Here is a 13,668-nt window from a genome sequence, read left to right as displayed (position 1 = left end):
GGAATTTCGTCGTTGTAAACCGTACCATTGATTCCAGTGGCGCTTAGAAAGGAAGTTTGTGAAAGTAAAAAAGTGGTAGGTACTACGCCACTGGACCAAAGTGCAGGGGAATGGATAATGTGCAGAATACGCTTTCGAAAGGGAGCAGGACCGCAGCAGTGCACGCAGCAAGCCAAGATTGTCAAGATGGATGCTTGGTGTCGACGGTGCGGAGTATGGATTTTACCGCGTGATTCGTAAGCAGTTAGACTGCCGTTTTTCTTCAGTGAGTGAAAGATTGTGCATCGGGAAGTATCGGCATTCACGGTGTCCTAAGGTGTTCTTATGGTGTCTCGGTATGCAGCGTTAAGTAAACGGAGTGCTTTTATATAGTGATGAGAAAAACACCTAAAACCAGTGCAGTAGCAGCGGCCTTCTACAATGGTGGATAACAATTGTATTATCGAGGGAAACGTCAAATTTCGCGACGGCAAAAAAGTAAGTTCATTTCACCGTTTAACATTCTGTTAACTCCTTATCGTTTCTCCATTTACAATCGAAACGACCAATTAATTCGGCCGAGATAATTGCCGGACTCGTTATCTGTCAAAATTAATGCGGCCTAATTTTTCGCGTTAATTACTGTAACGCTAAAATATTACACAACGCTACGAAGCTCGTTCGGTTTTTTTTTTCGCGAATAAATCGTTAGGCTGAACTGTAAATCAATCCCAACTCGTGTACGCGAAGTAATTATCTTAGAGTCACTTAAGCACGATGCAGTTACGATAAAAAAAAAGAAAAATTATATAATGTGCGGAACTTGCGCTAACGCGCTCCTCTAATACTTGTGCATTCTATATAGAGTGTACGTACACAAGTATTTATTCAATTAGTAAGGGATTGAAAATTTTATTCCACCACATGCATAATAAATTTTAACGCGCATAAAAACTTATGCATTATTAAAAAAAAATTTAAATGTACTGTACCCGAGTTTAATTTTATTAACATCAGCACTCCAAATTTTAAACATTTTAAAATTGCTATATTAAAGTTTAAAAAATTTCAACTTCAATTAAACCTTTCGTTATTTGCTTCAATTCGAAATATTTATTAATAGTGTGCCTCATTAAGGATGGTCAATAAAGTTTGAATGCTTCACTGTATATGTATACATAGTGATACATATATTTACTTTGTTGAATCTATTGAAACTTGGATACAATGCTAAAGTTTCCATTTGTGTAGAAGTCAAATTAAGGTGTCTTGACATGAGTTCAATACTCATTACAACTATTAAATGGCTTGTTGAAAGGCCAAGAAAGTATTTAATGCGAATGAAATGAAGAGTCATAAAGCCATGAAAAAACAAGCTCATTTTCTTTTATTTACATTGGGGTACCGAAAGAAGTCATTCAGATCGAAAAGGGTAGGAAAGTCTTTTATTTTTATTTTTATCACAGGGGAGCAGAGGGTCTAAATGGGTTCAAACAAATGTATAATACATATGTACATATGTAAAGTATATGTAAACATATGAATATGTACATTGAATTGAAAAAGTAATGGCACATTTTAAGTTTCTCCGATTATTTTTACACGAATATTTTTTTTAATCTACTATAAATGGTAATTAATGAAGTTTTAAAAGAAAATTAATTTATTTTACAGTGGAAATCACGATGGTGTGTAATGAGAAAATTGTCACCAGTTGCAGGTAAACCTGTTTTTTAAATATATCTTAACGAATCACATTTAATGCATTTATTGTGCATCTGTTTTTATGGTTAACAATAATATCATGCATGCAATGAATCACTTTGTACACTGCCTGACTAACAAATATTACATGTGACATGAACAATAGATAAGAGACAGGAAATATTGCACATTTTGCATATCTCTGTTGCAGGTGTCATTTTATAGATATGAAACTATTGTTCTGTTTACGTAATATCTCTGCACTCGTTAATTTATTGGGCAGAGGGTGCGTCAGAGGGGTGCGATCACCTCCATCGTCCCCCAAGAGTTACGAAATCCCAAATAAATTGATTTACATCGTAAAATAATATTGCTATTGTTACTACCTTAGTTTTAATAAATTTTACATAAATTATTTAACCCTCCAATGGTATCGGATGGGTCAGTCGCGACCCGTGCGTTTACTGTTTCACCATGAACGAAACAGATGTTGCAAATTGGCCGGAAAAATTCTATACCCTGCCATAATTTCTAATCCTATCTCTTGAAAGAATTTCCTAACTTGTTATCAGCATAAAGAATTCCTCCCTCTGGTGCTGTTTAGGGTGGCAGCTGGCACATCTGTTACAGATTGACTAGCTGAAGAAACAAAAAACAAAAGAGAGAAAAAAAAGATTTCCAAGAAGAGCTTTGCTTCTAGCAATAACCATTAATACCTGGCCCTTGTAACTCGAGGATATTTTAAAACTTCGGGACCCCTGTAGCTCATAAATTTTCCTTAGGGAGAATTAGTTAAGAGTACATAGAAGGGTCTAAATGGATTTTAGCGCGTTTCTACGTCTGCATGTAAACCGTATTAATAGAATATACGTAGAATACATCAGTCGTTTGCTGATACATTTTTCAGACGTTTCGCGTTGCAAAAGATGTATTATTCCTCTTATTTATGTAAATTCGATACGACTCTATCGCTGACGATCGGACGGGAACAATGGCCGTTTAACAGCTCGTGTTACTCCATTCATTCCGGGGGTTAGTTTACAAAGCATGCGATTCATTTACAGATTGCCTTCATTTGCAACTGTACGGAGATAGCAAGGATCGATATAAGCAAGGTCAAACGAAAGCTTCGTTAAGCTTGCAACATTTTCTCGGCGTGGAGAGTGGTTTCACTCTCGATAAGGAATCCAATACCATTGCCATAATATGCCAGGATGTGACGGTCGTTCTGGCCTTCGATACCAGAGAACGATTGATACAATGGCAAGTGAAGATTTCGAACAACTTGGGCGAAGGTACATACGTTAGTTAAAAAAGAGAAATTATCAGTCACCCCTTGTGGGGCTAACTGGGTACCTATTGAAACTGTAACCCCTCCTATTAGCGCGACGTACGTTTCGTTGCAACGTAGGCTTCTCTTGGTTAAGGGTGAGCTTAGGGATAGAAACCTCCCTCTATTAGCATTCTCTCTCTCTTTACAAAGTTCAACGCTGAAATTGTTAAAAAATATGTAGAAATTGAAATGGGTATTCGGTTGCCTGCGCAAGGGTCGAAGGTAGCTTAACACATAGTTGACCAAGTAACACATTCGCGCAGATCAACAGTTCCTGATACTAATCTCCACGGTGCCATCGAAAGCAAAGCTCACGAATGGCCCGGCCCATTTACACATTCAAGACCGTCGTTTCTGCATCACGGTCGGAGTGCCTCCCCGATTAGTCGGTATTTGGGAGATAGCTCATCTTCGGCGTTACGGAGTCGTGGAGGGAAGATTCTGTTTCGAGGGTGGCTCGAGATGCGGTCGGGGGGAAGGGCTGCACGTGTTGATAACGGATCAAGGAGAAGATATCGTGAAGATGCTGCAGTTAGCCGCGGAAGGAAAGCTGACGAAAAAACGACCGCTTTGCAAGGAGCAAATAGTACAGGACAGCCCTCGACGTCAGTTCTCCCGCTCGGAAACGAGAGCCAGCGATTTCTTCCCCTCGACTGTTTACTCGTCCACGTACGAGGAACAGTGTGACAGCTGCAAGAACGAGAGCTCGCCCTATTGGTCGTCCGCGGAGAGCAGCCAACAAACTGAGCTTGACAGGGATTACAGTAGCCGTGACACCGTCTCCGTTTCGGAATTGCCTGACCAGCCAGGGGAGTGGCGCAGCTGTTCGCTCACTCGTCAAGGAACATCCGCTCTCGAGCGATGCGCTAGCTGTATCAGTAAACTGGGCACCGTCTCGAAATCCTCCACTCTAGTCACAGCGATGGGTGCGAGCAGCGTCAGCAGCCCGGCTGGTACGATCAACAATTTGGGCTGCCATTTGCAGCCACGCACCCTGGATCGGCTCTCCTTGTCCTCGTACAGTAGCAGCAGTCACGACAGCGATTATTCGAGCTCCCAACAAGCCGAGTGTCATTGTTCGCAGACGAAGAGTTCGCAAGCGAACGCGCAACGCGCCACACCGAGTCCGAACGCGCTGCCACCGAGACCACCGAAACCGTCCCAAAGCACTGCCACCAAGAAGGTTAAGAAACCCCCGATGCCACTGCCAAACGAGCAGATCTGCGTGCACTCGCGTAGCAAGCAGCAGCTCGTCCCTCGTAACGCGACCAGCGTAGTTGGTCCTTACGAGAATTACGACGTGCCTAAGTCGATCTTGGGCCATCACATGTTGTTGGAACAAAATCCTCAACCGGATCAGTATTACGACACGCCAAGGAAAATCAAAGAATGCCTAGCACTGCCAAAAACGTATCCTAATTACGATACCCCTCAAGCGCCACAAGCGGTCGTGTTGCAACAGTGCGGCTGCCCGGCCAAGCTCACCGTTCAGTCCCCCAGGTCTTCTGGTTGTCCCTGTCAGAATGTGATGAGTTGGGCTGGCTTCGTACTGCCGTATTGTAGACGAGGAGCGGGTATAGAGCCGACCGGGGTAGCCGTGCACCCCGTCAAACTGTCTGGAGAAGGAAAGATGCCTGTGGTGAACGCGAGCGGAGAGATCGCGATCTACGCGACCGCGAAACGTGCTAACAAATCAGGGACTACGGAAGAGAAGAGCAAAGACAACTGCGAATGTCCGTCAGATAATAAATCCAACAATTACGAGAACGTCGAGCCGGTTATCGACACTCAGCCTGAGTCCAAACAAGCTAATTACGCGAATATTGATTTCACCCAATCTCTTGAACACTACGAGAACAGCAAAGACCTTCTGGCTAAGAGCGGCATATCGCAGGAAGAAATAGAGAAATTTTCCGATCAGATCAAGGACGAAACGCCAGAAGCACCCGTTGAAGATTCCTCCAAGATATGTCAAAAATGTGGCCACCTCAAAGACAGAGAGAACGACTACTTAGTCATGGATCCCGAGAAGCAAACGCCAAAGAAACCGTTCCCCGGTTACTTACCCATGCAACCGGCCCACAATGCTTGCTCCAAAGAGATCTTGTCCAGAATCTGCAGCGGTATCAAGAGTTCGAGCAATCCTGCGTTATCAGGCTCGGCGATAACCGAGGCTGGCAAGAAGCGATCCGATTCGGAGTTTCGTGTACCTGGTTCAGCTATGTTGGCTAGCCCGTATCTTAGACGTCGTTACCTGGACGGAAACAGCGGAACAGAGTCCAGTGGGAACATTAGTATGTTGTTGAGAAAACGATCTTACTCTGCAGAGTCTGCTCACTACTTGGACGACGAGAATCACACCTTTCCATCCACCCTCACCATTCACAAGTGTTCCAGCGAGGCAGACAAGGCTTCTCTGGTCAGAGGAGAGGCGCATACTTCCTGCGTTAATTCAGAGATCAAAATTAATCAGGATAACGGGCAGATGTCGATTGTCTCACCTCAGCCGTCGTTCATCAAGATCAGACGTTCATCTTCGGTTCCATCAAAGACCGGTCACAATAGAGATTCCTCGAGTAGCAACGATTCTGGTGTCTCCACTGGATCCCTCAGTCACAGAACGGCGGAGTTCGTGGAGTTTGAGTTGTCATTGGTACCTTCGACGTCCACGAGAAAACAGAACGTGTTGTCTGTCTACCGGAAGAGTCCACCGCCTACGTGTTATCACAGCAGTTTACCAAGGAAATCAAAGTCGAGCGATCCGCTCCGGGAATTGTCTTTTCAATTTCAGAAGATTAAAATACCCACCAAGTCCTCGTCGGCGGAAGCCGATATACCGACGTGTTTGCCGAAGGGTGCGAAGGGGTATAATAGTCCAGGGGAAGTGTCCAGTGCTCCCTACATTGACTCGCGAAGCACGAGCAGCGGTACATCCGACATGTCTGATTATATCGAGACGTTGTCGTTGTCGTCCCACTCGTCATCCGACACGCCGGACAGTCTGAGGTAAGATATTCAGGGGAATATGCAGATTCTTTTGTACTTAATACCGCAGAAATCTTACCGAGTATCAACTCTTTTGTTCATTTTTTTTTTTGTTCCTTTCTTTTCAGACTGGGCGGAAGAGCAGTAGCAACAACGCTACGCCCTCGCAGCGGAAAAGAGTATTACAAGATCGACAGAAGTATTCTTGTGGAACAAGGAAGAACGTTGACGACACCATCGGCCAATTACGCGAACATTACACCGGTACTTGAGAAAAGCGAGTCCCCTTCGCCTGGATACATGAGCAGTTCTCCCTTTGAACAACCACAGCCCACTCGTGAACACTTTCTGTTTCCCGATGTAAGAGATCAGAACCTGACGCAAACTCGCAATCGTTATTACACTCGTGATACCGTGGTTTTTAATTTGTATATTTCTTTTTTCTTTTTGCAGGAAGCTTGAGCGTAGCAACATTGTTTGGGAAGAGAGGGGAAAACTTGAAGTTCCTAGGAATTCCAAACAAAATCTGTAAGAGTATTCATGGTAGAAATGATAATTGGGGCATCGTGACTGTTTACACTATACGCGGGTATCTAGTACACCATTCGCCCTGTGAGTATGTTTTGTCAAAAGCAGTGCTTAAGAAGAAGAACGATCATCCTTCGTTGGTCCAAGAAACAGAGTAAGATACGGATACTTTACGACTGTTATACGTTCCCAATTTTCTTTACGTCTTTTAACGATTCCATGTGTCTTCTAAACATTCGAAGCCGCACAATCAAAGGAACCTAAACCGGGTTAGATTCTAGGTTCTAGCGTATAGTTGAAATGAAGTCAATAACTGAACACTTCCTACAACGACTCAAACAATTTCTAAAATATGCTCAATAAGAAACTGTAATAGTTTGTATAGTAAGAATCCTGCCCTAGGATAAATTGAAGAGGCGGTTTGCATCCATATATGTATACTTTGTATGAGTATATCGTTTTTTCGATATGTTTTATTTTGTATGAGTATATACTTCTATATAGAGTATTGTACAGCGGTTCAAACCGAGGAATGCAATTAACGGCTCTGTGTTTTTTAATACCGGTTCACGTAACACCATCGATTTGCATTCTAACATACAACCAAAAAAGAGGAAAAAAGAAAGAAAAGAAAATGCAATGAAAGTAGTCAGTTGCATTTAGCGTTCACAGGGTTTTTCAAACTTTTACTAGTTATTTTTTAATGGCTAAGATAACAATAATATAGCCGTCGATGGTCTTCATTTTTAACAAGATTTATACGATGGATATTGTAGTCTCTCTGGGCAATCAAAGATGGCACTATGTATAGATTATAAAGGAAATATCTTTAAAGAAAAAAGAAAAAAAAAGAAAACTAAGGTCCTAAGAATACGTGAACGGATACAAAGGTCGAATTATTTTTATTGTATTTTTACCGCCTTATCCGCGGTACATCATTATCCTAATATGGCTTCGATTCGTCTATGATTTCCTATTTAGATTTCTATGTAGATCACGCAACGAATTAGTTGTTAGTCGTGAATTGCAATATTAATTTCCCTCTTTTGTATCGTAGGAATATGTACTTAAAATATTTTTTATTCATACTTAAGATAATCTATATCGTTTCGTGCGCGAAGAGCCTATATAATATGTCTATATGGAATTCTTTACCAAAAAAAAGTGGAAGAAGATAAAGCAAAAGAGAGAGAGAGAGAGAGAGAGAGAAATGAAAGAAGAATATTTATTTTTACTTCGATGGTGCAGGATCTTTTTGATAATAAAACTATTTATAATGTAGAGGATTAAGCAAGGAGCTAAGAGAAGAATCGAAGAGGAGAATCTACTTACAATTAGATTAGTTAGGCCTATTTTATGTCTGCACAGCTTCAGACTTTCTTTGATCACAATTTTAAACGATAATGAAATGAATGCATATGCAAGTATCTTGATCTCTGCGTTTATTTCTCTTCTTGCTCTGCTAATCTCTTGCACCGAGGATTAATCGACGCGTGTGATCGATGGATATTAATGCAGTGATACTGAACGCAATAATATAGCAATGCTAGGAGTTATATATGCTGATAAATAGAGAGAGAGAAAAAAAGAAATGAAGAATAAGAAAGAAGAGAATATGAAATATCGAATGTTTTCGCATTGAGATATTATTAAAGCAGATTAATTCTGTTTCATGTATAACATGTTAATGCTCCACGGGGCGGATAATCAAATCAGTATTCAGAATCAAAAAGATCAACGGTGAACAGAAGCGTTTTACCGTGCCGTATTAGAGGTTCATTGAACAATGTAAAGTTAACCGGAAATCACCATTCAAACGACAATATATCTCTGTATTTTGCATCCACAGAAACCCTCCCTTTAGCGAACAGCCAAAAATGGAATTGTTTTTACGTCGAACAGGAACAGAATTGTAATATAAAATCTATGTCCGTCGTGTGTTAAAAAGGAAACCCGGTGTGTTCTTGTCTTTTTAACAATTACATCGTATGTAGCAACGCCACGCTTATATCTTTTTTAACACGCTACGTTTTTTGAGAAAGAAAGAAAGAAGAAAAAAAATGGCAAATCGGTGGAGGAGTCACAGTTGTACTCTTCTTTCTACACAGGTGGATAACTTGTATAAAAAGAAACAAAATAAGATAACATATATTATATATGCCGCAGTTGACTCTATAACGAATTGTAAAAGTATTAAAGTAGTATTATCACAAGACTGAACAAGATGATAATAGTTGCTGTGTGGTTTAAATCGTAGGAGATATCTAAAGAGCTAGAGATTTAATAATATAATTTTCTCGTGCGCCAGCTCTCTTTGAGCGTTCTTTCTAATTGTAACCCCTTTCGAACTTTTTTAATGGAAGAAAAAAAAGATGGAAGAGATCTCTCTCTTTTATTTTCTACTCTGCATTCCGTGCGTCGAACGTGTATCGTGTCTTCTATAATATCGTATATATGGCGATTAACCCTTCTTTGGATTACAGGGGTCGTAACGGAGCCCTCTAAAATTAACAAGATGGTACTTAAACTAAATAATCCCCCGAAAATTTGGAACTCCAAAGAGGGGTTAAAAAAGGGAAGCAAGCGAGTGTTCTCTGGTTACTTTGCTTGGTACACTGTCTACCAAGTCACTGTCCAAACTTTACCGAATTTTTTATCCCATATAAAAATGAAAATAAAAAAACTCGTATTCTCCATACCGATGATTTATAGAACACGACACGAAGGTACTTAATATTGAGAGATCAGCTATCGTATGTAGTAGAATTAAAAATGAAGAAAACGATCGACCTTATATTTCTCTTCTATGGATCGTTGAGTCCCAGAGAGTTATTATTAGATTGTACTATTGTCGAATGAAAAAAAAAAGTATACTCTTTAATCTAAAGCCGATATCGTACCCCATACATTCAATGAAAAAATATTGTATACATTTAAGAATGATAACGGAGATCGATTCCGTTATATTGCACCGATGATTCCCAATCGCGATAACAATTTTTAAAAAAATGAAAGAAATGTTAACAGAGGATCATCGAGATTCCGAGTCCGTTTCCGTAAGATTGGGAATCGAGTTCTATAAACACATGCTAGTCAAAGTTAAGTACTACCGTAGTGATAATATATTTTTACTGTAAAAGGGACTATCGCGTATAGGTCGAAAACTGGACGCACGATATTCCAGACGAAGTAGTCGAACACTGTCGTCCTTAGTGAAAATGTCCTACCCGAAGCTACATTATCTGTACACGTATTACAAAAGATTATATAGAATTACTGAAATTTAATCTAGAAAAATAAGGATAAGATCTCGTGTTTAGAAATGTTAGGGCAATTGAGCTAAGGATGGTAGAGGGGATCGCAAGCGAAGTCGTTTCTTTTAAGGATTCAAGTTCGGTAACACACGAGGATGCGAGGGAATGAAGTTGGAAGCCTTGGAATCTCGTTTTTGTAGGACTTTTATAGGATTTCAGGAGTGTCATGGATCGTGCAAGGAAATCTTGAACCCCTTTAGGTAGTAACAGGTGACTGTATCAAATTTACCCGATCCTTTAAGCGTGGGGAAGGAAAGTTGGATACTTATTCGGAACGCGTGTTAATGCGAGAAGAAAAAGTTGTGTAGGAGGTTCTAGCAAAGTTAATCCGTTGGTTCGTAATACTTGAAAAAGTGAGGAAATGGTAATGGAAGTTCTTGAATTCCATTTCCATAAAATTAACCCTTTCGTTACTTATAAAAGAAAGAAAGAAAGAACGCGTTTCGTGTGTTACGATGCAACAAAACTCCAATATAATCCATCGGAATCGCAATCCCTCCACGTATACGACGAGCTTGCGAGAACAAAATGGAATTGCTAAAAATCGTCAGGATAACGTGCGACAGTTTTCGAGCCTCGAACAACCATATCTAAGAATTTACTAACGATATACATAAATATATATATAAATATAAATATATTGACTACGAATAGAGGATAAAGTTTCCAAGGGTATTATATACACGCTCTGTTTATAATTTCTGTACATATAGTCGGTGTGTGGCATTAGCGTATTCGAGATCTTTTTTATTTTGTGATCCAAGAGAATCTGCCGATAAATGAGATGGATAAAGACGACTTTTACTTGTACATAATGAAACTAAAGAGAAAACAAAAGAAGGAACGGATAACGAGAACAGAGAGTAGTGTGATGAAATGCGCTCGAATCGTCTTCTGAAAGGATACATTCTCATGGTTTCGATTGATTTCACTTTTTACCACCCTACCACGATTGTTCGACAAGCGTGTTTGTAATTGCAGGTTCCACGGAGTGATAATTGATCCGCGGAGAGTGTTTAATGACGGGAGAGCGAGCCGTATTGTCGTCAGGGATTATTTATGCGATACGAGCAATCTGAAACGCTTTACCGCACACACACACATACACACATATACACGAGAGGGTAAAAGTTATAGTGGTATAAATTGTTTAATTCTTATTTTGAAAAACATTAATAGTTATAAATGTTATGACCAACCCTAGAAACTCTAGAAACACCAAACCTCCAACGATTATTTTTAAATAATCTTTTAAAAATTTTCTTATCTCAAATTAAAAATTTTACTTGCACCACTATAGTTTTCACCCCCTTTGATACATGAACTCTGTAGCATATGAATCTCATAGTAAAGGAGAAAGAGACTGGCGAAATTTCCCCTCGATTTGCGAATTCTCTATGTATCTCTACACTTTGCATTCGAAGAGAGGAGGCTATCGTTTGCACCACAAGCAATGAAATTCATTTTTCCTGCTGTCGATGCTACCGGTTGAACGAACGTTCACGATTGCACGCGATCGTAGAAATTACGGGTAAGAATGAAAGGAATCGTTGTATCCTCTCGCGCCTTTTAGTACTTAACGCGAAATCGAAATGGATCCTATGCGAACGTTCTTTCTAAAGTGCTATGGAATTATCTGGCGAACGTTTTAGCTCGAACCGGTAATAGCATGTCCATTCGATCGTTATAGCTTTTACTTGAGTCTTCATAGAGATCGAGGATCGGAAGCGAAGACTCGCGTTTTATTTAACTTAAATAAATCAATAGCGATTGGTTTGGAAAAGTCTGAAAGAGAGATTGGTAGCATCGAAGTACGAAATCTCTTGTACATAACATTTCCAGTAGACAGTCTGTTGATCATATAAATAATGATCGTGTGAATATGAAGGAACATGTACTTGTACAACCGCGAGCAACGATGACTTCCCTCAATCAATAGAAGTCATCGTTGCTCGCGGTTGTACGCGAATCATTCCAGATGAGTTTGGTCCGCGTAAACGTTTCGCATGTGATGTACAACCGTGCCATCTTTATTCATCTGTTACTTCATTCATTCACCCCCCTGATTAAATGGCACGCGTCAAGGTTGATAGGCGTGTACTTAAAGTGAGAATTCCATTAGCTGATAATTAACGCATACGAAGACGAGGTCGGAAATCCGTTTACTTTGACAATCCGTTCTCCAATAGGAAAAAATCGTCCTTTAACGCGTTGACTGCTAGAGAGGTCAAAATAATGATAAAAACGTAACAAAATTCAGAATACCATGAAAATTACACTGCTCAGTCAACGTGTTAACAATTGAATTCCCTCCCTTTTAACCCTCTGCCTTATCAAATCGAATTTCACTCGAACAAAATAAGTAAATGAATTTTCATTTACAAAATTGATCATTTTCAATGACAAACTACGTAAGACATTCCGTTCGTTTTTGATAGAAAAAAAAAAAACAAAAATCGTAAGGCAAGGGGTTAACGATATAAAAGAAAAATTATATAGACTGGAATGACAGTATTTTAGATGGTCGGATGAAAGAAAATGATCAAAAAGAATGTATACATTAAATGATAAGCTTACGTGCTGGGTCACAATTTCTATTCGATTACTATTCGAAAAAGTTTTTCATTTTCCTTTTTAATAATCAAGGTAAGCGGGTGAGTGTGAATGAGCGAGGGTGATCAAACAAAAAATCATTATTACGTATTTCGTAAGTAAATTATAAATTGAACTCATACACAGTTTGTAGCGACTCGAGTCACTGGTTTATTAAGAAAGTAGAAGAAATAAAAAGATTAAAAATAATCATTTGTCTACTTTTTATTGACCGAAATCATTCCATTTCTTCTATCCTTCCATTAATCCTTCATAAAATAAGAAGTATATCATCTTTGTTCAGAGGAAACTTCGTATTGTGTAACAAAAAAGGTTCGATTTATTGTTCATAACTTATGTTAAAATAGATGTATAATAATAATAATCATAATAGTAATATCGACAGAGCCAATAAAATCTAAGATCGTGATGTTTCTTTATTCTCTTCACATTTAACTAGATCGTTTGTTCATTTTACAGATATACCTCAGAAAAATACACTTCTCTCTCATCTTTTCTCTCTCTTTCTCTTTGTTTTATAACATTCCTTATTCCATATGGGAACGGTTAAGAGTAATAAAAATATCGTTCGACGAATTTAATCGTTCATCACGTGCAACACGAACGTGTATCTCTCTTATTTGTTCTTGTGTTTAAATATGTATCTCTTTTGTTTGTTTGTTCATCACAGATTACTCCTCCTCGAAAAAATACAGGCCACAGATTTCTAACATACTAATATATCGATTCTCTCTTATTCGTTTTCATTTATGGCCAACGTATTTAAAATAATTGATCGACGAGCAACGATCGAGGATAAAGGAAAAATCTATCATTCTTTTTTTTTATTATTTAGTACGTAATATACGTATTTATATAATTAGATAAATATAACAGTGTCAGCGATAAAACTGCTCGTCCCTTCTTCTTCGTGTACGAAGAAACGAGTAATGTTCAACAATTATGTGACAGATCCGTAACGCGTGTACGTCCATTCTTCGCAACACGTTTACTTTCTGGCACAGAAGTGAATAATTTACACACACACGGTAAGATCCTGTACAAAAATAAGGAGCAGCATTTAAGCGGTTATTGTTCTTGGCGAGATATATCCCAGAAACTTTACTTTCCTCGTGTTTTTTTCCTAATCCTCGCTAAACGCGCGTGCTCGTTCTTCGTTTTCGGAAATTTTTCTTTGTTCTTTCTTTCCATTTTTATTTTCGTTTGCTTTTT

At 39.2% G+C, this 13,668-nt stretch overlaps 1 protein-coding gene across 1 annotated transcript; it reads left to right on the top strand.

The window, feature by feature from the left end:
* The first annotated feature begins 337 nt into the window (after window positions 1-337).
* LOC117608030 (uncharacterized) lies at window positions 338-12,299 on the top strand. The gene is made up of 6 exons (XM_034332491.2): window positions 338-477; window positions 1,654-1,699; window positions 2,748-2,978; window positions 3,280-6,022; window positions 6,130-6,361; window positions 6,455-12,299. The coding sequence occupies exons 1-6, from the start codon at window positions 421-423 to the stop codon at window positions 6,461-6,463; spliced, it is 3,318 nt and encodes a 1,105-aa protein (XP_034188382.1). The 5' UTR covers window positions 338-420; the 3' UTR covers window positions 6,464-12,299.
* The last annotated feature ends 1,369 nt before the right edge of the window (window positions 12,300-13,668 follow it).

This window comes from Osmia lignaria, chromosome 3 (genome assembly GCF_051020975.1).
Source record: "Osmia lignaria lignaria isolate PbOS001 chromosome 3, iyOsmLign1, whole genome shotgun sequence".
In the NCBI taxonomy this organism is placed as follows: Eukaryota; Metazoa; Arthropoda; class Insecta; order Hymenoptera; family Megachilidae; genus Osmia; species Osmia lignaria.
This window is presented reverse-complemented; position numbering and strand designations above follow the sequence as displayed.

Coding starts and splice junctions, on each gene's coding strand:
- LOC117608030 (XM_034332491.2), top strand. CDS start 421: ATGGTGGATAACAATTGTATTATCGAGGGAAACGTCAAATTTCGCGAC. Junction 478..1,653: donor AATTTCGCGACGGCAAAAAA/GTAAGTTCATTT, acceptor TTTATTTTACAG/TGGAAATCACGATGGTGTGT. Junction 2,979..3,279: donor TTCGAACAACTTGGGCGAAG/GTACATACGTTA, acceptor ACATTCGCGCAG/ATCAACAGTTCCTGATACTA.